Raw genomic sequence first — 26,585 nt, 5'->3', positions numbered from 1 at the left:
TATTTCCAGCTTACTTTTAACGAACAAACCCATTAATCTAATTTAAATCCATTCATTTTAACGGTTTCTCTTTATACCAACTAAACACATCTCTCTTTCGTAAATACAAATGGCATCACTGTGTTTCTCAATAAGAAACAGACCAACAGCTGTTCATGTTTTCGAACATGCATATGACGTGTACTTGACAGTTGGCAATAATTATTTTCTATAGCAAAAGAGGAAAAAAAAGAAATAATATTTTCATTCCATTAAATTAATTAAAAATATTTGCAACATAACAAAATAAAAGTGCTGGAAGTGGAGTAAATAAACAATATGCTGACGCTTAGAGAAAGACAAATAAGTAAGAGAAAATGGTGATTAATAAAAAACCCCATAATGAAAAAAACTAAATAACAATGTTGAGAAATTAAACATTTTTGTTTAATTTAAAGAATTTATTTATGTTTTATTTACATTTCGTTAATGTAAAATCTACATTGTAGATGCTATTAAGCAAATGCTTAATCTTAATGTGCAACAGCCCAAAGTTTTAGCGGCTGAACCTGTTTGGAAAATATTGATCTATGACCGTGTAGGTCAAGATATCATTTCGCCCATTATATCTATTAAAGAACTAAGAGAATTGGGTGTAACATTGCATGTGTAAGTGGTAATTTCATTTTTGAATAAAAAAACTTGCTTATTTTTATTGAATTTCTAGACAACTGCATTCCGATCGTGACTCAATACCAGATGTTCCTGCCATTTACTTTTGCATGCCTACAGATGAAAATCTGGATCGCATACAGCAGGATTTTACCAATGGCCTTTATGACATCTATCACTTGAACTTTTTGGCTCCCATATCAAGACAGAAAATCGAAGATTTAGCTGCTGCCGCCCTACAGGCCGGCTGTGTGGCTAATATACATAGAGTATATGATCAGTATGTAAACTTTGTTAGTTTGGAAGATGATTTCTTTATATTGAAACATCAAAAAAGCGACCAATTGTCTTACTATTCCATTAATCGTGCCAATACACGAGATGATGAAATGGAGGCTCTTATGGATTCTATAGTGGATTCTTTGTTTGCTGTCTTTGTTACATTGGGTAATGTGCCCATTATACGGTGTCCCCGTAATAGTGCAGCCGAAATGGTGGCCCGCAAATTAGAAAAGAAATTGCGTGAAAATCTGTGGGATGCTCGTTCTAATTTGTTTCACATGGATGCTACTCAAGCAGGGGGTGGAGTATTTAGTTTTCAACGTCCTGTATTGCTGCTGCTAGATCGTAATATGGATTTGGCTACTCCTTTACATCACACCTGGTCTTATCAGGCTTTAGTGCATGATGTTTTGGATTTGGGTTTGAATTTGGTGTATGTGGAAGATGAGGCGGCAGCTGGAGGTATTTGTTAATATTTGTATAAAAGTATATTTTTTTACAGTATTTTTTCATTTTAAGGCACCCGCAAAAAACCCAAGCCTTGCGATTTAGATCGCAATGATCGTTTCTGGATTAATCACAAAGGCAGTCCCTTTCCCACTGTAGCCGAAGCTATACAAGAAGAACTAGAATCCTATCGCAATTCCGAGGAGGAAATAAAACGTCTTAAGACTTCTATGGGTATTGATGGCGAAAACGAAGTGGCCTTTTCCATGGTCAACGATACCACAGCACGTCTTACCAATGCTGTGAATTCATTGCCTCAGCTAATGGAAAAGAAACGTTTGATAGATATGCACACAAAAATTGCCACCGCCATACTTAATTGTATTAAACAAAGGCGATTGGATTCTTTCTTTGAGCTTGAAGAGAAAATCATGTCTAAACAGACTTTGGATAAACCTTTACTGGAGATGTTTAAGGATCCCGAATTTGGCACTGTTGAGGATAAGCTTAGGTTGTTTGTTATTTTCTATATATGCTCACAGAATGTTCCCGACTATGAGATCGAACGTCTAAAAGAGTCTCTACAAGAAGCTGGTTGTGATTTATCTTCTCTGGCTTATATAAAACGTTGGAAGGGCATTATGAATCGTACACCAAGTATGCAGCAAGCCACCCAGTATGAGGGTGGTGGCACTAAGACTGTTTCGATGTTTTCGAAATTGGTGTCGCAGGGCTCGTCGTTCGTTATGGAGGGCGTTAAGAATTTGGTGGTGAAAAAACATGTGAGTATGAAATATTTTCAGCAATTATTTATTAGAAATATCAGTGTTAACCAATCGAGCTTCTTTGCTCAATTAAACGCTTATTTACAAAGTTGTAGGTCATTTAAGTTTGGTTTTTCATATAAAATATTGATTTTTGGTTTGACATGATCAGCAAGTTATCACTGATCTAGAATATTTTCTCATATAAAAACTTATTTATAAAATTATATAAAAACTTTTGAGGTGTTTATATAAAATACAGATTTTAGGTCAAAAGTTTGAAAGATGCTCGATCGATGATCTTTCAAACTTTTGACCAATTTTGAATTAAATGCTTGATTATAAAGAAATTTATAATTTTTCAGAGTTTTCATATAAATAAATAAATGATCAGTAACTGCGGTTATGAAGTTACAAAATCCTTCGATCTCCGATCGAGTTTCTTTTCGCTATTTACAAAGATGTTTTGAAAAAGAAAATTTTTTGAGAGTTTCATATAAAATTTTTTTTTAAACAATTTACGGCCATTCTCACAATGTACGATTAAAAGTTAACGTGAACTTTAACCGCAAGTTAGGCTAATTTGAATTTCACAATGTACGATTTATTCTTAATTGACACTATTTAACAACAAAGTTGCTGTTAAATATAACCGAACAAATTTCGCCGGTTAGCATCTTAATTGTAAGAAATATAATAAAAGAACATGGAAAAACATTTATATTTTTGTAATATTTATAATTTTTAAAAGTGTAAAGCGAAGAAAAGTAAATTTTGCACGGGGTGATCCATATACCACCCGGATATTGTAATTACCAGGGAAACCAAAATATGCAAATGCATGTTTTTTCTGGTGAGTCTAATGAGCACATGGATAAGATATTTACACGTTTCAGAACTATTTAAGAATTTTGGCATCGATTTGTTAGTGCATATTTTTGCATATTTTACCCTTAAATGCATATTTTTGCATATATTTGTTTTAAGAGCATATTTATGTCATATTTTTGCGTTTTAGAGCATATTTTACTGTTTAATAGCATATTTTGACTTTATCAAAAACAAATTTTGTCTTACTTATTTTTCGCTGTTACAGATTTTTACTTCCTTTGTTTAAAATTCAAAATTGAAAAATATATGGCTTTTTTAATATAAAATAACCACTATTTTAATAATAGCGCCATCTAAATTTAAAATTTTAGTTCTAATTCAAACTTAACCGTTCTAAGTGTTAACATCATATTGTCTTTTAAATTTGCTCCTATAACATCAGTTGATGTCGAAAGAACATTTTCTATGTATAAAAATGCTTTCAGATCCAATAGACAACGATTTTTATTTGAAAATTTAAGTCAATATTTTCTAATTTATTGCAATAATGACCTTAATTGAAGAAGTTACTTTATATTTACATAAAAAATCATCAAAAAATACCTCTCGAGGCCTTTACATAGCTTATTGTTTTTATGTTGTATTTATTTTTTGTTATACTTGTTTTAGTTCATGTTATTTTTGTTTATTTTATGTTACTTTACTTTTTTAGAAATGAATTGTATTGATTTTTTTAAATAAAAGTATAATTTTTTGCTAAAAATTATGTAAAAGTTTGTTTTTTTAAGAGCATATTTTTTAAATTTTAAGAGCATATTTTTAAGTTTTTACTGCATATTTAAAGCGCTTAAAACACTTTTTTTAGAGCATATTTCCGGTTTCCCTGGTAATTACAAACCAAACAAGAAATGTGCACTTTTCCTTGTTGGTTTTCAGTAATTGTTGTTCAGTTTGTTCTGTAAATTTTACAGTTAGGTACCTTAATATTTTTGAGTTTTATACGTTTTTTTATTATACCACTAAGAAAACACAAATTATTATCTTTTATACCGTCTTTTAGACAATTTTTTATATTTCAATCTTTCATTACACTATTTTTCGTAAACAAATGTATGCATTATTGCCATACTTTCTACTGAATGCTTTGGTTAAGTAATCAAATGATGGTGAAACGTAAATCGGTAACCGTTGGTTAAATGGTCCCCGTTAAACAAACCGACAGTTAGTTAATTTTCCGGTTAAAATGAAATAATCGTACATTGTGAAAATGGCCGTTAGACGATTTAAGATTTTAATAAAAACAATTTTGTGTCAGAAATATGAGTGATCACTGATCGAGCTTATTTTCTGTATTAAACGATTATTTACGAAGATATAGACGATTTAAGATTTTCATATAAAAATCGATTTTCGGTCAGAATTATGAGTGATCACCGATCGAGATTCTTTTCTGTATTAAACTCATATTTAAAAGATATAGACGATTAAAGATTTTTTGAGAGTTCGATATAAAAAAAGAATTTTTGGTCAGAATTATGAGTGATCACCATTCATTTATGAAGATATAGACGATGTAAGATTTTTGGAGATTTTCATATTAATATCGATTTTTGTTAAAAATATGAGTGATCACCTATCGAGTTCGTTTTCGTTATTAAAAATCGATTTTTAGTCGGAATTATGAGTGATCACCGATCGAGCTTCTTTTCTGTATGAAACGCATATTTACAAAGATATTGACGATTAAAGATTTTTTGAGAGTTTCATATAAAAAACGATTTTTGGTCAGAATTATGAGTGATCACCATTCATTTCTGTATTAAACGTTTATTTATGAAGATATAGACGATTTAAGATTTTTGGAGATTTTCATATTAATATCGATTTTTGTTAAAAATATGAGTAATCACCGATCGAGTTCCTTTTTGTTATTAAACGCTTATTTGATTTTTTAAGATTTTCATATAAAAATCTATTTTGGGTCCAAAATATGATTGATCACCGATCGAGCTCATTTTCTGTATTAAACGTCTATTTACAAAGATATAGACGATTTAAGATTTTCATATAAAAATTCATTTTTGGCCAGAAGTGATCACTAGGGTATTCAATTAATAGAGTTTCTGGATTAATCGGTTAATCGAGCAAATAATTAATCGGGGTTTAGATTTAATCGGTTGAAATTAAATTATTCGATTAACCGAATAATTTCTATTTTAATTTTAAATTGAGAAGAAAAACACGAATTTTGTATACTTATATAAGCATTTTGTTACTAAAAAGAACAAAAACATAAAAAACAAACAGAACATAATAACTCAACAAAACAATAAATAAAAATATACACATGTGAGTTCTTTTTTTAGATTTTAAGGAGATCTTCTGAAATATTCTTTTAAAAAAAGAATGTAATTTAAATGCTTCAATTTTAAACGATTTTTTTTAGTTTTAATTAAACTTGACTTGAAAAAACTAAACTGATTGTAGATTTGAAAAAATCGAAAATAAGTAAATCGAAAAGAAAAAAAGTATCCAATTTCTCAGTTCTTATTTTAGATTTTTCTAAGCCTATTTTTTTAGATTTTGAATACTTTAATAGTATCGTTAAGTTCTGATTAAAGACTCGTTTCAGTAATGTCTTTAGTTTCGTCTATTACGAACTATTGTCACAAAGTTCATCATAGAATATTCTAGAAAAAATGTCATTTCCAAATTCCTTAGTTTCAGTTTCCGTACTATACTTCAAATAACTATTGCTAGATGGGAATGTTCAGAAATTAAATTTTAAAAAATAATTCTGTATAAAGTGCAAAAAATAGACATTTCGGTTAATCGGTTAATCGACACAAAGTAATCGGTTTATTCGTTATTTGAAAATCGTCAATTTTAAATTATTCGAACAGTTAACCGACAAAAATTAATCGGTTAACCGATTAACGGTTAATCGATTGAATACCCTAGTGATCACCGATCGAGCTCCTTTTCGCTATTAAACGCTTATTTACAAAAATATAGACTGATCCCCATTTATACTTATTGGAATAAACCACCGAGCATATTTTCTCCTTGTTTGGTTAGAAATCTGATAGCTGATCTTGTTTCACATACAAAAATCGATCGCATCTTTTCTCGATTAAACGCTTATTTAAAAATTATAGACGATTTAAGATTATTAAAATGTTCATATTACAAGTTTATTTTTAGATATTTGTTAGAAATATGATTTGTCACAGTTCGAGCTCCTATTCTCGATTAAAAGTTTATTTACAAATTTATGATTTTTTTAGTTATTCATATAAAAACAAGTAAGAAAGTATGGTCGGTCAAGATCCATATAATACCCTACACTAAGTAAATGAGCAAAAACAGTTTTCTTTTAAATTTCAATAATTTGTATTCTTGAATAATTTTCGAAATGGGGCTTATATGGAAGCTATGACCAATTATGGACCGATCACCGTGGAATTAGGTCGTGTGATTTATGTCTTTATGAAAGTTTTTATGTGTATACCAAAATTTTTAGGAAATTTATGCACGTTAAAGTGATATTCGGAAGCGGGTTTTATATGGAAGCAATGACTAATTATGGACCGATCATAATAAAATTTGGTGAAATGAATTCCGTATATTTAAATCTTATTTGGAGCAAATTTTGTGTAGATACATATATAAATTAAACATTTATGACGATAAAGATTGATTTCGGGAAGACATTGTTTAATCGACTCAGAAAGTGATTCTAAGTCGATCGGTATACTTTAAGGTTGGTGTTAGACTAATATTTTTAGGCGTTACAAACATCTGCACAAACGCATAATACCCTCCCCACTATGGTGGGGTAGGGTTTAAATAGATTTTTGTTCAGAAATATGAATTCCTTTTCTTGATTTATTTACTTAATATTTCATAAAAAATTCGATTTTTGTTTAGAAACATGAGTGATCACAACGAATAAGAAATATGAGAGCTCAAATATCGAGTTTGTTTTCACCACAAAAAGATTTTGTCCCCCAATGTCAACAACACATATTTAAGTTACTCTTCTCTGCATTTTGCATATTTACTAGTCCCAAACATTTAGATTCTGGTATTTCCTTCGAAAACAAAAAACCTTTTAATTGTTATCTGCACATACGAATCAATTTTGACCAAACCAAAAAGAAAAACAGGAAAACATTTAAATGCTAATAATGCTCAGACACAAAAAGGGCATGAATGAGAATGTCTTAATTTAATAACTAAAAGGTTTGTAAACTACAACAACCACAAATAAAGAAATATATGAAACCAATTAACAGCTTGTTAATTTCAAATGATTTAAACAAAATTTGCATAATGTATTTTAAAAGAAACTTTAAAGTGAGAAATAATTCGTTTAAACAACAAATAATTTTAAACTCAGGCAATTTTCTTATGGCTGTTTTTGAATTCATTAATGTTAATGTTAATTTTATTTTTGTTTTTTTTTAATTTTCCTTTAACAGAGTCTTCCCGTTACCAAAATCACCGAACAGGTCATGGAGTGTCGCAGCAATCCCGAAACCGATGACTATCTCTATTTGGATCCCAAACTGTTGAAGGGTGGTGATGTTATGCCCAAAAATCGTGCTCCCTTCCAGGATGCTGTTGTGTTTATGGTGGGCGGTGGCAATTATATTGAATATCAAAATTTAGTAGATTTTATACGTCAAAAACAAACTGCCAATGTAACCAAACGCATTGTCTATGGCTCGTCGACTCTAACCAATGCCAAGCAGTTCCTAAAAGAACTGTCGGCCTTGGGCAGGGAAATACAGGGTCCCGTCTTAAGTTAGGATTTTGCATATTTAGCTAAACGTTCACATTTCAAGTGCTGTTGAACAATAAACACACTATACAACAAATTATAAACAGCGTCGCTGAAAACTTTATATACCATACACATATAATAAAGATTTAAACATAATAATTTAAATTTGATTTCTTGTTTATGACGGATATTGGCATAAGATATATAGTTTACATTGGCTTTAAGTTAAGAATTTTATGTTTTGTGTGTTAAAGTGTAATGCATACATTTATTAATAATATAATTTTTTTAAATAAAATAAATTTAGAGATTTTATTAAAGGGAATCAAGATTTTATTATATTTTCTTTTTTTGGTCTTTGAGCAGCAAAAAAATTTAGTATTCCTGGCCGCATATTCCCTTTTGCTCGCAACAAATACAGAACATTACCTTAGCGACATGGATATTTGGCATTGGTGTCGATTCGGCTGGTTGGCCGAGCTTTACATACGATCTCTTACGCTTCGGGTTATCGTAATGGATCCATTTTTAAAATTATAGCTTATAGATCATTTCGGACATGCAATATCGTCTTTCAAGTTCTCTCGGCTTCAATTCGTACCCAATTTCCTTGCTTTTGGATCTGCTTGAGTAGATCCCAATTATTTTGCAAGCTCCTGTTGAGTTTTACATCAATCTTCATGGGGTAATGCCGATCTTTGTCTTCCGGTGTGCTTCAGTGGTACTTTGGAAAACTTAAATTGATGCCAAATAGTTCATGAGCTCCAGAATTATATCTAAAATAAAATGTTATCAAACCACTGTATGACTTGGTGGCATTTAGTGCAGTCATAGAGATGAAACAACTAGTTATTATTCCTAGTTAAAAGGTTGGTGTATTAGATAAAACAGAAATTATGGAAGAGGTTTATTAGATTTTAATTAAATTCATGATGGCTTAAAAGCAAGTTATACACACAAACCTTAAATATAATCACTTATTAACATTTTATTTCTAATTGTAATTTTACAATTCCAATAAGAATTTTCTTACAATTAAACACTTTACATATTTTATCTCATTCAACAACCTTTCGATTAAAAAGCAATAACAAAACCAATAGTTGTACCTTCTCTATGACTGCACTAAATGCAACTGTGTTTTTTCTATTTTCCTTTAGTTCTTTGCTTTCGGTTGTAGTTCGGTGAAGGTATAAATACTACGCTCGTCTTTCGTTGCAAAATTATGTGGTAAAATGTTTAAAAATTATTAATAAAAGTAGATAAATCTATTAATAAATAGGAGTAGTTTTTGTGTATCTAATTGGTTTTTTTGAAAATATGAAATTCTAAGAGGAAATCGCGTGTAAAGTTTGTGCCAAAAAAATGGCGTTAAAAATGAGAAAATTAGATTCTGATAAGATGGCCGGCCTCCTTGTTCAAATTAGTGATGGGTAATTTTTGTTTTGTTGTAAGTGATGTGTTGGTCGGGTTTTATCGTTTGTAATAAAAATAGTAACGTTAAATATGAAATTTAAAAACAGGAAATAAAATATATGAAACTGTTGTAGTTGAATTTAAAATCAGTTAATCGTTAAACAAGAAATAAAATAAAAATCAAAAAGAAAATATTTAAATTTTAAAAGATGAAATTAATAAAATAAAAATATAGAAAAACAAAATTAAAATCAAGTAAAAAATATAAATGTGTTAAATAAAGCTTTTAAAATAAAAGTTGTTATAGGAAGAAGTGTAAATATCATCTCCTTGACATTAGTCCTTTTAATGAGAAGAAATTCGTAGCCAAAAAATCCATTCGATATTATGCATAATAATTGGATATGAAGCAGCCTCAGCATTCAGCCGTATAAATTATGTAGTTCCAGTTTTAATGTAAGTGACATCAATCTCTTTTATAGGGTTGTCAGACGGCATGTATTGCTTGTGTATTGGGACATGTATTCGATACATATGGAATTCCATGTGAATGTCAAAATTCACTTTATACATACGATTCATAATTTCCACGTTCAAACGTACATATGTATGTAATTGCATGTGACATAACCTCTATTAGTTTATATGTTTGATGTTTTTAACAATATATTTATTTAAAACATTTTTAAATCATAATAAATATATTTAATGCAATGAAATTTATTTCGTTATGATTTTCTTTACTCTTTTTTGTTTTTTTTTTTATTTTTTTATTGTTATACACACGAAAATAGAACATGCTCTAATTGCCAAAAATGTCACGAGTAATACACATGTATTTTACATACACAAAGTTTCATATGGATCACACGGTATGTACATATATGTTTACATATGGAAAAATGTCCCAATACATGGCACAAAACACAAGCAATACATGCCGTCTGACCCCCCTTTTAGTAAATCATGTTTTGGAAAAGCCTTCAAAATGTAAAGGATTTAGTTTAGTTTCTCAATCTAATTCACCAACCAATAATTTTTATCATATCATCCATTACACTAAATTTTCTTTAGTTCTCCACATATGATTCAAAACATACCAACAGTGCATTGGCTATTTTATCACATTCACCAACCACCAAAACCAATAACTAATTGGGAAGTTCGTTACTTTTAGTCACAGTTCTAAACAAAAAAAATCTAAAAATCGATATTTATATGAAAATATAGCGTTTAATATAGAAAAGCAACTCGATCGGTGATCTCCCATGTTTCTGAATAAAAGTAAATTTTTAAATGCATATTTCATAAATCTGAGATCATCTAATAAAAAGTCCTAAATCGTCTTTTTAATGATCACTCATAATTCTGACAAAAAATCGATTTTTATATGAAAATCTCAAAAAATCTTAAATCGTCTATATCATTGTAAATAAGCATTTAATAATGAAAAGGAAGGAACTCGATCGGTGATCACTCATATTTCTGACCCAACATCTATTTTTACAGAAAAGGAGTTAAATCGTCAATATTTTTATAAATATGCGTTTAATAAAGAAAATTAAATTGATCGGTGATCACTCATATTTCTGACCAAAAATCGATTTTTATATGAAAATCTCAAAAAATCTTAAATCCTCTATATCTTTGTAAATAAACGTTTAATAGAGAAAAAGAGCTCGATCGGTGATCACTAATTTAAAATCGAAAATCTCAAAAATTTAAAATCGTCTATATCATTGTAAATAAGCATTTAATAATGAAAAGAAAGGAACTCGATCGGTGATCACTCATATTTCTGACCCAACATCTATTTTTATATGAAAATATTAAAAAATCTTTTAGATCATCGTCTATATCATTTAATACAGAAAAGAAGCTCGATCGGTCTCTCAATAAAATCGATATTTACATGAAAATTTAAAAATATCTTAAATCGTCTATATCTTTATAAATATGCGTTTAATAAAGAAAATTAAATTGATCGGTGATCACTTATATTTCTGACCAAAAATCGATTTTTATATGCAAATCTAAAATTGTATATATCTTTGTAAATAAGCTTTTAGTAAAGAAGACGAGCTCGATCGGTAATCACTTATATTTCTGACCAAAAATCGATTTTTATATGAAAATGTCAAAAAATCTTAAATCGTATATATCTTTGTAAATAAACGTTTAATAGAGAAAAGTAGGTCGATTGGTGATCACTCATTTTTTTTTACCTAAAATCGATTTTTATATGAAAATCTCAAAAAATCTTAAATCGTCTATATTTTTGTAAATAAGAGCTTAATAGCGAAAAGGAACACGATCGGTGATCACTCATAATTCTGACCTAAAATCGATTTTTATATGAAAATCTCAAAAAATCTTATATCGTCTATATCTTTGTAAATAAACGTTTAATAGAGAAAGGAGGTCGATTGGTGATCACTCATTTTTCTTACCAAGAATCGATTTTTATATGAAAATCTCAAAAAATCTTAAATCGTCTATATCTTTGCAAATAAGCGTTTAATAAAGAAAAGGAGCTCGATCGGTGATCACTCATATTTCTGATCAAAAACCGGGTTTTATTATAAAAATCTCCAAAAATCTTAAATCATCTATGGCTTTGTAAATAAGCTTTGAATAGCGGAAAGGAGCTCGATTGGTGATCACTCATATTTCTGGCTAAAAGTCGATTTTTGCATATCTCATAAAATCTTTAATAGCGAAAACAAACTCGGTGATCACATATTTTGAACAAAAATCTATATTTATATGAAAATCTCCAAAAATCTTAAATCCTCTATATCTTTGTAAATAATCGTTTAATAGCGAAAAGCAAGTCGATCGGTGATCACTCATATTTTGAATAAAAAGCGGTATTTATATGAAAATCTCAAAAAATCGTAAATCGTCTATATCTATGTAAATAAGCATTTAATAGAGAAAAGGAGCTCGATCGGTGATCACTCATAATTCTGACTAATAATTGATTTTTATATGAAAATATCAAAAAAAATCTTATAATAAAATATGGTCAACCATATTTTTGACCAAAAATCGATTTTTATATGCCAATCTATATCAGTCATATTTCTGACTAAAAATCGAAATATCGCCTAAAATCTGAGATCATCGTTTAATAGCCTATCAAAAAATCCTAAATCATTGGATTAACGATCACTCATAATTCTGATTACAAATCCATATTTACATGAAAAGCTCAAAAAATCTTAAATCGTCTATATCTTTATAAATAAACGTTTAATACAGTAAAGGAGCTCGATCGGTGATCACTCATATTTCTGACCAAAAATTTATTTTTATATTAAACTCTCGAAAAATCTTTAATATTTATATCTTTGTAAATAAGCATTCAATTGAGAAATGGTCTCGATCTGTGATCTATCTAATTCATCAACCACATAGCAGAGAAACAATCACAATTGAAAATGGTTTTAACTTGCGCATTACATAAAATATTTATCTACTTTTTCATGCATTTCGGTACCGATTTTTTAAATTAAAATTTTCAACTTTTAAATTATCATAATTTTAAGATGTGGAACACTGATTTATTTAATTTTGAAACCCAAAAGAAATACAAGCTATCTGAATTCAGTTTCAACGAATCTAGCAAATTTTTCTTCATATGTCCCAGCAGTCACAGCAATTTATGGGCTTATAAATATATTTTAAGATTTTAATTTCTACTCGTTTGATTTGTTTATTTCTTTGTATTTTCCACAGCAGTTACTGCTTTAATAGGCCCTTTGTTTGTATCCAATAATATCATTTGAAACTTTTGGCAACATTTACACAATTAACTACTCATAAATTTCTCTCTGCACTACTTGACCAAGAACTTTTAAATATAGAAATGTTAAAAAAGCCAACAGTTTGAGCAGGTCTCAATTGAAATTATAATCATGTTTTATCACGCCTTTATTTGATTTAATAGTTTGGAATGATATTAACACCTGGCACAAACATAAATTTACCAGAAAAAAACCAAGAGTAAAAATCATTTAAAATAGTTGTTGCATACACATGTAACCAGCATTTAAATGATTGACTAACTGAGTGAGTGAGTGACTGGCTGACTGACTGAATAAGTGACAAGGTGCTAAAATAGGGCATAATTGCGACAAGTTTACTTCAAATACAGCCACAACAAAAATGTCCGTGTAATATTTGTTTGTAACTACATAAAGTATAAATTATATTTTTTGTGTGTTTAAAGTTCTTTTAGTAAAAAGCATTGTTTCAACTTTACTGTAGTACACTGTCATGGCTGCCATGTTACGTGTTGCAATGTGACTAAACGAACACATTTACACTTACTCACTCACTCTTTCGCTCAGTCACCGTCACCGTCATTCATTCACTCACTCACTCACATTCATGCATGTCACATTTAAGTTAGTGTATAATGAATTATATCTATGCATTGTTTTGCACCTTTAGTTTAAATATTGTTGTTTTTTTCTATAAACTTCTCCTACATTTTTGTGATGTAGATCCTCTTTTTCAAACCATACCAAACTGCCTAAGTTCAAGTTTATGGCTGACAGTTTGATTGACAATAATGGTGACACGTTAAAAATAAACTTTAAAACTAAAGTAAATGATGTTTTACATTGTTGGATTTTTTTTTCTGCTTCATATAGCAAAAATACAACAAAAATTTATGGATTAATGATTTTGAGTGGCAAAAAAGAAAAAGAAAAAATTGCACAAAACTGCTAAAAGGTATTAAACACTATTACGTGGTTGAATTTAAAGGAATGGATTCTTCAAGATATCACTTCTAGCTATTAAGTATTGTGTGCAGTTTCAGTGTACCAAATTAGTTTTATAGACATTCGATCTACAACTTTAAATAATTAAACTTTGGACCGAGCATTAACCCTAAAATTTTCAACATACTGTAGACTGGGAAATAACCTGCATCGGATAACTAGATTCGTTCTAAAGCATCATGATTAATGTCCTCTGTTCCAGACTATTAAGGCCTAAGAGAAGGCAGAAACACCCAGAGTCTTTGTTGGGAGTCGAAGCAGAACACTATCATCTAGTCTATCGGAGCACCCTATATATTAATGACAATAGTGGCCTTCGTGTTCGAGTCTCAATCTGTATACATATTAAATAATTACTGCTACTTAACACTGAACCAATAAATATTGAAATTATTGAAAAGTACATCTTCATTAGGTTTCCTTTCTCCTATAGGAACCTAACATTTGCGTAATTCTATTCATCATACCCTTCTCATATTCAACTGGCCGATCAACCCTATTTCACTTGATGCAGTGGATTTATGATTCCATTCTTGGATATGGTCTTCATACAGCACCCATATAGAATAAGCTATCAAAGAGACTAAGCCGTACAATAACAGATCTATGATGGTGTCTGAAAAATAAGGAAGATAAGTTGACATATTTTAGGACTATATAAACGCTATATAAGTATAATGTGAATGTGAAACTAAGGCTATAACCAAAAGTTTGGATGTGCCTATTATTTATGCCTGAACAACAAATAAACTTTATTTATATCGAGTATTTTGCTATTATGTCGTAAGGAAACTAAGGGGCCAAAAAAACATTTTTCATTCAATTCTATTAGATGAATTGTGCTTAATTTCTCTTTAGCTAAGATCTCTTTGTAATATTTGAGTTGGATTCTCAATGTGTGCAATGGGTGTCCTCTTCTCCTTGTTTTTCTGTCGATTCTCGTATGTCCAGTTGATGGCGGCGTTTTCTATGTCAACCGGGAACCTGCTCAACGTATGATTAATCTATTTTGAGATTGAGTATTTAACCGTGTGGCGACGTGGTCTAATGGTTAAAGTGCTTTCCTAGAAAACCAAGCCTCACAGGTTCTATCATGTTCATCATGGTTTTCGACTTTTAAAAATTAAGTGGCTTCAACACCCCTCTAAACAATCCATCCAAGAAGCCTCATGACATCCCGTCCCTCTGAAAAAGAGGATAACATCATGGCAAAGGTCAGGCAGCTGCCACCCCTTGGAGGGAAAAAAGGTAATAATCAAGGATAGCAAGGTTCCCACCACTACACTAAACACACAGAGAACGTTGTTTCTAGACGACGAAAGATGGCAGCCCCATTATCCTAAGATCTGCTATATCAGACCAATCATCTACTTAGCTGGAACAACAACAGATTAACGAAACTAATACACGGTCAAATTATAATAGACTGGATCCAATGCAACATCATACATGGAGATACATGATACTCAAAGAACTAGGACAGTGCAGTGCAAAAAAATGTAATCTGGATTAGCCATTTATTTACTATGCACAATAGCTGTGTGTTTAATATGGTTGCAGCCCAGAATAAGGATTTGTTGGTAAGATAATGGATTTGATATAGGCTTTTGATATTCGGTACGCCATATAATTACTAGAGTCACCAACTATAGAGTATTGGAAATGATGCTATCAATGCAACAAAATGACGTTACATCATCCAGGTTCATTATTCTCCCGTGGCCTTTGTTGTCTCAATCCAGCTGCACATTAACATCATACATAATACTTGGTTTAGATGACTGTGTAGGTAATCTTCTCTGCGGATATATCTGTAGGAGCACAACATTGTACACAAGTAAAGTTGATAGACTTTGTACGGAAGTTCGCTAGAATTATTCTGGCTCTACATGGTTCCCAGTTAATTAAAGCATGTCGGATTTCTTTGGTACGTACACGCAGAGAAAAAATATAATTGGGCATGGTTGCTGTAACCATTTAAATAGTGTTGCAAGATTTTTAACTATATTATAGTCACAGTAACCATTTACATTATTGTGGTAACCATAATATGGTTAATTTATGATTAACATGATTGTATCAACCATCTATATGGTTACAGTTTGTGGCAACCATATTTATGATGAATAATTTTATCATAATATGTTGTTCTCAGATAAGCCTTAAGCCGAGAGCAACATAATATGATAAGTCCTTCATCATATGAATGGTTGTCACAAACATATATTTGTTTACTGTAACCATATATATGGTTGCTGCAATCATGTGAATCGTAAATTAACCATATTATGGTTACCACAATCATGTAAATGGTTACTGTGACCATAATATAGTTAAAAAACTTGTAACAATATTGAAATGGTTACAGTAACCATGCCCAACTATATTTTTTCTCTGCGTGTAGTAAGCCGATACCAATCCTAAAAGTAAATTCTGTGCATACTTGGAACAACTTTGATGGACCATGTTCTCTTTGTCCTTTTAATACTGGAGGTTGTCATCGTTGGGATCTGTTGGTTTCTATAATTTGTCGTGATTTCAGTAATCGCTGATTTTTAGGATGGTTGGCTAAATGGGACTCCGCATACGATCAAATTGTTGCGACTTCCAACAGCCTATGAGTAAGCTAGTCATTATGCGGCTAAAGTTACAGCGCTGAGATTCAGTGACTCATTGGTTATTCGTGGAAACCTAGTTATAAGAGACCCACCTGTATTAACGTACCATTCACATTAATCAGATCAGTGTCCGTTTTCTCACTCTACCTGCAGCCAGATTGGAATATCAGGACGACATTACAAGGGAATATTTGGGAAATAGTTGGAAGTTGGAGGAAGTTTGGGAATTTCTGTAGTCAGCTCAGTGTTAATTTTTTCAATGTTCCTGCAGCCTGATTGGAATATGCAGATGACATTACAAGGGATTACTTGACACACAGCCTTAAGTTGGAAGAACTTTGGAATTTCAGTAATGGAATCGCTGAGATTCAGTGGGTTATTGAATGTTCGTTGAAACCAATTTATCAGAGACCCACCTGTATTAACGTGTCATGGACAGTGTTCGTTTACTCAATCTACCTACAGCCAGATTGAAATATCTGGACGACGTTGGAAGAAGTTTGGGAATTTTAGTAAAGGGATCGTTGCAGACTGTTCCCAAATGAAGAGCCATCAGGGAACTTATGCATAGGACGCATAATGACCGAGATATATGAAAAACACAGATTTTTATGACCTTTGACCTCTAATATCAGGAATAGTTTTAATTTTGACCCATCGGGTATTCGTTTACTCCAATTTCGCAGAGAAAACGAGATTCAGTGACTCATTGGATGTACATGGAAATCTATTTATCACATATCTAACTGTATTAACGTGCCATTCACATTTTCTCATTCTATCTGTACGTTACAAGGACGTTACAAGGAAATACTTGGCAATTGACTTGAAGTTGGAAGAAGCTTGGGAATTTTAGTAAAGGGACCGTTGCTGGCTGTTCTCATATGGCTATTAATTTCAGACAACTATGCGTAGGACGCATAATAACCGAGATATATGAAAAAAATCACAGATGTGTATGACCTTTGACCTCTAATATCACGAATAGTTTTAATTTTGACCCATCGGGTATTCGTTTACTCCTATTTACCAGAGACTCAACGATGTTAACATCCCATTCAGGTTACACAGCTGAATGATCATCTTTTCATTATCGCTGCAGGCAGATTACAATATCTGAACGAAAACTTGGTCAATGGCAAGAAGTAAGGAGTTGCTTGGAAATTTCAGTAAAGGCATCGTTTCTGGCTAATCCCAAATTAATGGCAATCAGAGGGCTTGTGCGTGGTACGCAAAATAAGACATGTTGTTAATCCTGCTTTAAGAAACTTTTTAAAAATTTAAAGACTGGAAAGACTATCATTCTTTCCGCCATTTGGATTGTATTTTTTTCATTTCACTGGTCTATAACACGTGTTGCATTTTATCAAAATAAAGTTCCATAAACTGTACATTACAGCAATATGCAGCATGTTATAATGCGAACCAATTGACCACAAGTGTAAATTTGTGGTTAATATTAAAGTTCATCAAAATATAAAAATGTTATGCTAAAGAATTTTATGTAATAATTTCAATTACCGATAAGTCTGGAAAGTAATAAAGAAAATCGAAATGCTTGTAAAACAAAACAGCAAGCTAAGCAATGATGATCTACACAATTTCAATTAATAACAAAAGTTTATTAAAATCTGTTATCTATTCTTTTAGACCTCTGATCATCAGTCCCCTATGATTTGCTGTAAAACAGTCTTAGCAAAATGACTATTTCGATATTGTTCCTTTTAAGGTTGCAACTATCTACACTTCAATTCTACTCTGTGTATATTTGAAGTATGTATCTCACCAAAAAAATAAAATAAAAAAATGAAATAAAACGAGACACTCGTACACAGCTCATTTTATGGAGTTAAACATAATCACTGACAATTTAAACACATTGGTATGAGGTGTTAAGAATATTTTCCTTTTTATATAACACAATGTTTCCACTAACATGTCACTGCATGTAATGACATGATGTTTTTCTTGTTGGACAGAAAAATTAAATAACAAACAAAAAAAGTGTAAAAAGAGCAGCATTGAATGTTTAAACTATTTTAGGAAATTACTGGGAAACAATTAGTAGCATTAGTAAAGCATACCAGTATCATTGTCTCAACAGTGTACGTACTATACACGGTGATAATGAATTGTGTTCAAATATTTTTGAAATCCCTTGGCGATGAGAGTTGTCAAATTAAATGGCTAAATGCTGGTTTTGTGGCTAAAAGAATTTCGAATATGTTTATTGTATGTGAGTTGACCTTTAAATGAAAAGAATAGATTATTTTCTTAAATCCTGATAATTTTCCAAATTGCTTAAAACAAATCATACTATTTTATTAAGCCAATTAAATATCACATTCCCTGCATATCTTTACTTTTATTATATTCAATAAATTTTAAATATTCCACATACTAAAACTCAATTACACATTCAAGTATTTCAATTAAATTTCAATACAATATTTTGCACATTCTGGCCACCATTAGTTTGGGATTGATTTTGGTAGCATATGAAACCACGCAAAGTGTCACAATCTTTAACGGCACCTTCCACAGTCACAGCACAGTTATCTGAATTATTAGTTTGAATAATTTGAGGATCATTAACACCATCTAATTTTATATTCAAAAAGTTGGCCGCCAACATAGAGCCCAATAATTTATTGATATCTTGCATATCAACTTTTTCAACAGCATTAAGCCAAAATTCTGGCTGAGGATCTGTGGAAATTTATAAATAAAATTTATTAAATACATATGATTTTTTAAAGATTTTTACTCACCAAAGCTCTGGCTAATATACTTAAGCAACAATGCATCCTCTCTATAAGTTTTGAGAGTTATTAAACCCATATTTTTGCTTAAACATTGCTCATAGGACTGCTGGAAGGTGAACTATTTGGAAATGGAAAATATAAAACAATTAAACACCTTCTCAATAGCTTGGCAAACATTTCTTATGTACATACCTTTTTGTCTTCTTCAATGTAGTAGGTATTATTGTCGGTTTTAAACCATTTTGTTAGCGGTGCTCCCAATATTGTACTATATTCGAGACCAGCTATGGCCACAATTACAATTATCCACATTACTTTCATGATGGCTGTTTGATAAATGAATATTTTAATATTTCTTTACAATGCTTTTATTATTAATATTTAAAAAATTCTTAATTTTTCTTATCAAAATTATGTGGTTTTTTGCAAATAAAAAGTAAAATACACAAAATATGCATTAAAAAAATACTTAAAGGCGATAACTGTGGGCTATGTTTACATATTTTGTTTATCGCTATTTATCCACCCTACTTTTTATTGTGGGTATGTTTCGAATGTGAGATTTATAAAAAGAAACATATTTTAAGATTTATGGAACATTTAAGATTGATTGAAATTGAAAAATTGATTTATTATTCGATTGATTAAAACCCAAGGAAGGGAACCGAAACGGAGCTAGTTATGCGTCTGGTTCTTTGGGTGTAGGATTGTGTTAATTGTCACCTTTTAGACGCTCTGTGTCAAGTCTCGAATTTTAACTAAATACTGTATCTCTTCAATTGATAAACTATCAATGGGTGGGTATTGTGGGTATGTTTCGATGGGGTGAATGTGAGATTTATAAAAAATTATATTTAAAATTCATTTATTATTCGACGACTATATATTTAACTGATCAGGGGGAGATCCAGTGGATGAAAAAAGGAAATCCCCCCAAAAAACCGAAAAGTTTTAATATAAAAAAGGAAACTGATTAATACTCTAGAGGGAAGTGAACTGACACGGAGCTAGTTATGTGTCTGGTTCTTGGGGGATAGGGAATAGTTCTAGTTCTAACTGTTTATATGGAAGAGAGCTGTCACTTTAACATGACGCTGTTGTAGGATGGTGTTAATTGTTACCTTTTAGAAGCTCTATGTCAAGTCTTGGAACTTAACCAAATAAAATGTTTCTCTTGAATTGATAAACTATCAACTTTTTGCCACAATTTTGTATTAAAGTTATTTAGTATAATTGTTTAAAGATATGTTTCTGGAATGTTTGAAATCAGCATAAATCGAAAATATTCAATTTTATGTTAAATACAAGCATCGATGTGATATTAAACTCTGATATTCATCTTAAAACCAACCTTAAAAACAGATGTAGCAACATGATCTGTTGTTCGTTTATTCGAGAACGGGGAACATGGAGAACAGAGATTGTCTCAAGATCTTGGTTAAGCGTAACATTCAGGTTTTGCCTCATTGCCCCAATCTCCGACTGGCTTGGTCTTTAATTGAATGAATATGAATGGTAAATGTTGCAGTCATCTGCAAAAGAATAGATAGGGTTAGAAGTTTGACGTAGAGGGTTTGAAAGATACGAAATAGAGCAGGCGAAAGGACGGAACCTTGCGATGGTCTTGAACTCGTTTGAATTTATAAACAATCATTATCAGTTTTTTTTTGTAAAGAGCAGTTTTTCAATTTAAAGAAAATAGGAGATTGGGATGATGAGACAAGAATTTTGGAATCTGTCATTTCCGTCCAAAGAGAGCTTAGGCGCAGTTTTAACGGCACTCCTCCGAACAAATGGACTGAAACATTTTTTCAGGGCAATTGGCAGCCACAAGACAGCTTTATCAGAGAGATCACGCAGTTTGGATGCTTCAAGTTGATCGTACAGTTTCGACAGGATGCTTATCTTCTCAAATGGGTATCAGCAGACAGACAGTCTGCTTAAACAGACAATATTGCATAAGGATTTCAATTTATTTCCATATAAAATGCAAATAAAAAGCTTGGAATTTTGCCAGAAGATCATTCAAATAGTGGCTAATAACGAAAACATGTTCAACCGAATTTTTAAGTCAGACAAGGCCAATTTTGATCTAAACAGCAACATCAACAAACGAAATTCTCAAATATGGAGTGAATCTTACCCACAAAGACTCCGTGAGACGGAATTGCATCCAGCTCGATTAACAGAGTGGCGGGCAGATCTAGCTGCATTGTCGAGCCTTATCTCCTCGAAAAAAAAACTATCGTACTGTCACGATCAATGAACATCGTTACTTAAAGATGTTGAAAGAGTTTTTCTTTACAGAACTACGCGGAAAGAGAATAACCAGGCCAGTTATCACAGAATTATAGGGAAAATTCCCCAATAAACTGCCATCTAAACAGGGCATTGACCAATATCCATAGAAATATCGTATGATTTATCTTCTGACGATTCTATTGTACTTTACTAGTCATATCGTCATAATTCCACACAAATTCTTATTTACAGTATGAGGATGATTTAGATAAATATGTCAGTGACTTCACGCCTTTGATATTTGCGGCTCTGGAATATTCTTAGTGTCAAAGTCCTTTAAAAGTTAATACCACAACTGGGTAGGACTATGAAAATGCCACATGAAGGGCTATGAAAAATTCCTTAGAAACGAGTTCGCATTGAACGCCCTGTTTCATATTTCATCTTCCTATACCGCTTCTACATAGTTTAAATATGAAAATTCTATCAGGAAGCATCGCTGAAGTGCTACGGAATGTATTTACAGGTTACAGATAGTGGTAGATGTCTATCTTGTAGTAAGAGAGGTAACTGCGACTAATATAAGCAGTGGCGGGTCTCAGAAGGTCAAGAGTGGCACTATGTGACCTTAAAATGTTTGAGTATCAAAGAGGCTCTACTCTTCGGGCGAAGTTAAATACAAAACTGGCAGTCTCAGTACTTGTCTAGGACGCTGTGGATTAATCTTTCACTCGTCTGAAATCTTTCCGATTAATTACTCATGGACAGTCACTAAGATACGATTTAATCGTGCCAGCATAAAATGGTGCATAATGCGATATTAAAACTAAGAGTTTAACCGAAGTATTGGATAACTTCTCGAATAATAATGATGCCAAAACCGGGTAAAGATTAAAATTGTTTTAATTTTTTGTGGAACTATTCTCTCAAAGCTATTCCTTAAAATATTCAAAGAGAAGATCCGTGAACACTACTGATCAAGTCAATCGTTTGACTGCAGATATAAGAAGAATCTTTTGAATTAATTAAATATTGTTCAGCTAGTTCAAGAGTGATCTAAAGTTTTGTAAAAATGTAGACAAAATACTGGACATTATGATATTCGATGTAATGACACGACACTGCGCATAGCAATTAGGTTAGGTTATAAAGGCAGCTAGTATCAACCAGCTCACTTGGGTCCATAAATTGGTCCATTTGTGTTACCCTAAAGGACCATGCTCAGGACCTCAAGAGGTGCTTCACATGTCAGAACTGGGTTCAATGCCGAACCAACCTGTCGCACGAATGAACGATTCTATCTTCCTGACATCCAGAGTAGATAGATCCGATAGGCCATGCAAAAATGGACTGCCTATTGTCGCAGTCCGAGCCCCTGCTAGGACAGGGCAAAGGCAGAGGAGATGTTCAATCGTCTCATCCTCGTCTTCATCATATTCACCTATCAAGCAGTGCCGCGTGAGCACTGACAACAGAGCTCGTAGCCTGTCCCGAGGTAGCCCCGTGAGGGACATTGACCTATGATGGTCAAAGACGAGTCTCGATATCGAGCAATTTGTCAAATTAGACCATCTGAGTTGTGCAGACTCAAATAATTCACGCTGTGTGATTGACTTACAGCAGGATAGCGGTAAACCGACCAAGTGATCGATCTCGTCGACTTGAAGATGTGAGCCTCTTTTGGCCAGTTCATCCGCAATAGTATTGCCTGGTACGCCAGAGTGACCAGGCACTTAGCAGTTATTGGAACTAAATGTGTGTGATCCCTCTCCTCTCTATATGATCTAAAAGACATCAAAAATAACCAAAACCATACTTTGTATTGGACTCAATAAATGATTAAAAATATTGGTTTGAGTAGTTTAAAGTGCAAGTGACAGTGGCTAGTGCATAATAGTAACAAGAATAAACGAGTGTTTCGGTTTTATAATGAATATCAGTGAAGTATGTATAGTGAAACGAACTGAAATCTATTGCCTATATCCTCATTACTTTAAAAGTGTTCATCAATTGCGGCTATCCACATAATGTATTTATACGAAAACTCTACTATTTTCAACTAAATTTAATAAACTTATGAGACTGTGTTTAATCAGAATTTCTCTATGGATTCTCAGCCCAGGAAGTTTATTGATAATTGAGTCTTGTAAATATGCAAGACCTAAGCAGAAAAGCTGAAAGTTAATTTCATGCTATGATTTCCTCTTTTATAATTAAAGAAAAAATCATAATGAAATAAATATGTGTCCAAGTTTCTAATTATTAGAAATGCCACTTTTATAATTGACTTATTAAAAGTAGTACATATTATATTCATGAGAATTTTATATACAATACATATTTAAAAGAAATTCTTTACCAATAAGTACATACATACATTTAATAATTCTCAGAAAATCTAATCTAAGTATTTGCATCCATGTATGTACTTTTAAAGTCAGGGGGTAACAAACTTGGGTACACAATTAAAAAATGCGGTTTTCTAAGAAGATGTGAAAAATAACATGTTTATATTTCTTTATCTCAGGCTAAAAAGCTAGCTGAAAACTCCAGTTTGGAACAAATAAGAATGTTATATTCTTTATATTCTGCCGAATCTTGGCGCTACAAACTAAGTCCCCAATGAACAGAGTCCCCAAACCGCAAATGAATTGAGGCCCCAAAATTTTATATAGAAAAAACCAATAACGAAATTTAGGGACTTAGTTCATTTTTTGGGGATTTATTTCCTTTCTAAAATTGGGGATTTAATTCATAATGAAATTATTCTGGGGTGTATCAAAAATTGGCTTCGCTCAGATAAGTTGTTGAAAACCTTTGCCCCGGCCGAAGGCCCGCAATGCAAAAAGTTTTTAGACGGTTTCTTTTTCATTTTGGGTGGGGGTTTAGTTCCTTTGGTTGGGGATTTATTTCATTTAGAACTTTTGGGTTTTAATTCATAATGAATTAAGCCCCCCAATTTTGGGGTTTTAATTAATTTGTGGTTTGGGGACTTTGTTCATTGGGGACTTTGTTCGTAGCGCCCCGGATCTTGTATGCCCAACATCAATACGTGACAATAAAACATTTTTCTGATATAGGGTTTATATGTGGGGTATGATCAATTATAGACCGATCCTCACAAATGTTGGTAGAAAGATTTATTTTCATATAAAACTTGTTTATACCCAATGTCATCACGATATTAATTATTATAAGACAATTATGAATGTTAAAGTTATTTTCTGAGGGGGACCTTGTATGGGGACTAGGAGCAAATGTTTCCCGGTTTACGCCATTCTTTACAGTAAAATGCAGATTACTTAGAACTATTTTGTGGGGGTAATACCAAACCTTGTTGGTCTTCGATTAATATTTCAATGTATTACAAACAGAATGACAAAATGAATATACCCCCCATATTTTTTGATTTTGGGTACAAAAAGTAAAAATCATTAGAGAACAAAGAAATAATCTATTAGCTATTAGCTTGTAATTAATATATTGTACATCTCTGTACTTAATTCCGTTTGATATCGTATAAAAATCCGCACTGGAATTCAAATTTCAATAGTTTCTTATCAACAACCGAAATGAATTCTTTAAGATTTTACGCCGTTTTATTGGTGATATTTCCTATACATGGAATACAAAGTATACTTTATACAACTGCAAAGAATAACACGTATTATATAGAGGATACATATTTGGTAAGTAAATTCTATGAAGTTAAGAAATTGAAACTAAACTAATTTTTCTTTAAATTATGATTTAACTTTTAGTTTACCTGGTATGATGCTCATCTTGAATGCAGCATCAGGGATATGGCACTTTTGAACATCGATAGTAAAGAAAAATATGATGATATTTACGAACTATTGCTCAGTGGAAAATTGTAGGTCTACTTTAATGATAATTTCATGAATATACTTTTATACTAGTCGAATTCTCACTGAGATCAATATCAACAGTGCATCTTAAGTAATGATATTTATTTACATTCCCGTTTAGTAATGACAAACCCCCTCATCTCTGGGTTGGCGCCATCGGTATAAATAAAAAATTTGCTTGGACTATAACCGGAAAACCAATAATCCCCTCATTATGGTGTAACATTTGTCCGAATAATCATCCCAACAATGAAAATTGTGTAGAATTTTGGGGCAATCAGCACGGTTTGAATGATTTGAATTGTGACTCGAAAATTGGTTTCGTTTGTGAGGATCGTGTCAAAAAAGTGGATAAATGCGAGGAAAAGAAACCGAGCTTTGTTTTAAATATTATGCAACATAATTAATTTTGTTTTGGAAGTGAACAAATGTAAAATAAACTGTTAACACTAAAATGTTTTAAAAATAGTGTGTTTTAATTTATAAATTTTCTAAGGCATGTCTGTGCCTATACGGCTTGGTACTTTCTTTGGTATCTCTCATAAACAAGTAAAATATGCCAGTTTTAGATCACCGCTATAGCAGATCTGGTAATCCATTCGGCAAATATGATTCGGAAACATTGATCATAGACATCAACGTGAGGAAGGGCTTCAAGACGACTGCTTATTTCGGAAACATTAACCATCGTTATTTACTTGAACAGTAAACGTATCTCTATTGATTGATTCTTAGACTCTGTTAAGAACCGTGTCGAATTAGTACGTGTTCCGGATACGATTGTATTCGATGGAATGAAATGATTGATGAGTGTGTGAGAAATAGATTCACAAATCATCTGGTTCACCTGATTTGGTTTATTTTTCTATTACTAGAAAATATCTGTGGTAAATTTCAAATTGCTAGATTTTAATATATTTTCCGGATGAGCGTCTGATTTGGGAAATATGATCAATTATGCGTCGATCTTCGTAAAATTAGGTGCGACGATTATTGTATACATTATGATATTTATAAGAGATTTATGCATATTTAAGTGATTTTTGGAAGTGAACTATATATGGTGACTATGGTCAAATATGGGCTGATCCAAACAAAATTTCATTTTGTGATTTCTTT

At 31.7% G+C, this 26,585-nt stretch overlaps 3 protein-coding genes across 3 annotated transcripts; 2 read left to right on the top strand and 1 right to left on the bottom strand.

Moving 5' to 3' along the window:
• The first annotated feature begins 197 nt into the window (after positions 1–197).
• Positions 198–8,089, top strand: Slh (sec1 family domain containing Slh). The gene is made up of 5 exons (XM_065499690.1): positions 198–346; positions 489–648; positions 707–1,395; positions 1,453–2,162; positions 7,460–8,089. The coding sequence occupies exons 1-5, from the start codon at positions 319–321 to the stop codon at positions 7,787–7,789; spliced, it is 1,917 nt and encodes a 638-aa protein (XP_065355762.1). The 5' UTR covers positions 198–318; the 3' UTR covers positions 7,790–8,089.
• A 10,847-nt stretch (positions 8,090–18,936) lies between these two features.
• On the bottom strand, positions 18,937–19,707 carry LOC135951036 (uncharacterized). The gene is made up of 3 exons (XM_065500594.1): positions 19,549–19,707; positions 19,363–19,474; positions 18,937–19,300 (listed from the first exon to the last, which is right to left on the bottom strand). Exons 1-3 carry the CDS (start codon positions 19,675–19,677, stop codon positions 19,020–19,022), a joined length of 522 nt encoding a protein of 173 aa, XP_065356666.1. The 5' UTR covers positions 19,678–19,707; the 3' UTR covers positions 18,937–19,019.
• A 5,450-nt stretch (positions 19,708–25,157) lies between these two features.
• Positions 25,158–25,932, top strand: LOC135952002 (lectin subunit alpha-like). Its single transcript, XM_065501776.1, has 3 exons — positions 25,158–25,286; positions 25,359–25,471; positions 25,588–25,932. Exons 1-3 carry the CDS (start codon positions 25,170–25,172, stop codon positions 25,871–25,873), a joined length of 516 nt encoding a protein of 171 aa, XP_065357848.1. The 5' UTR covers positions 25,158–25,169; the 3' UTR covers positions 25,874–25,932.
• The last annotated feature ends 653 nt before the right edge of the window (positions 25,933–26,585 follow it).

The sequence above is a fragment of the Calliphora vicina genome, chromosome 2 (assembly GCF_958450345.1).
Source record: "Calliphora vicina chromosome 2, idCalVici1.1, whole genome shotgun sequence".
Taxonomy (NCBI): domain Eukaryota; kingdom Metazoa; phylum Arthropoda; class Insecta; order Diptera; family Calliphoridae; genus Calliphora; species Calliphora vicina.
This window is presented reverse-complemented; position numbering and strand designations above follow the sequence as displayed.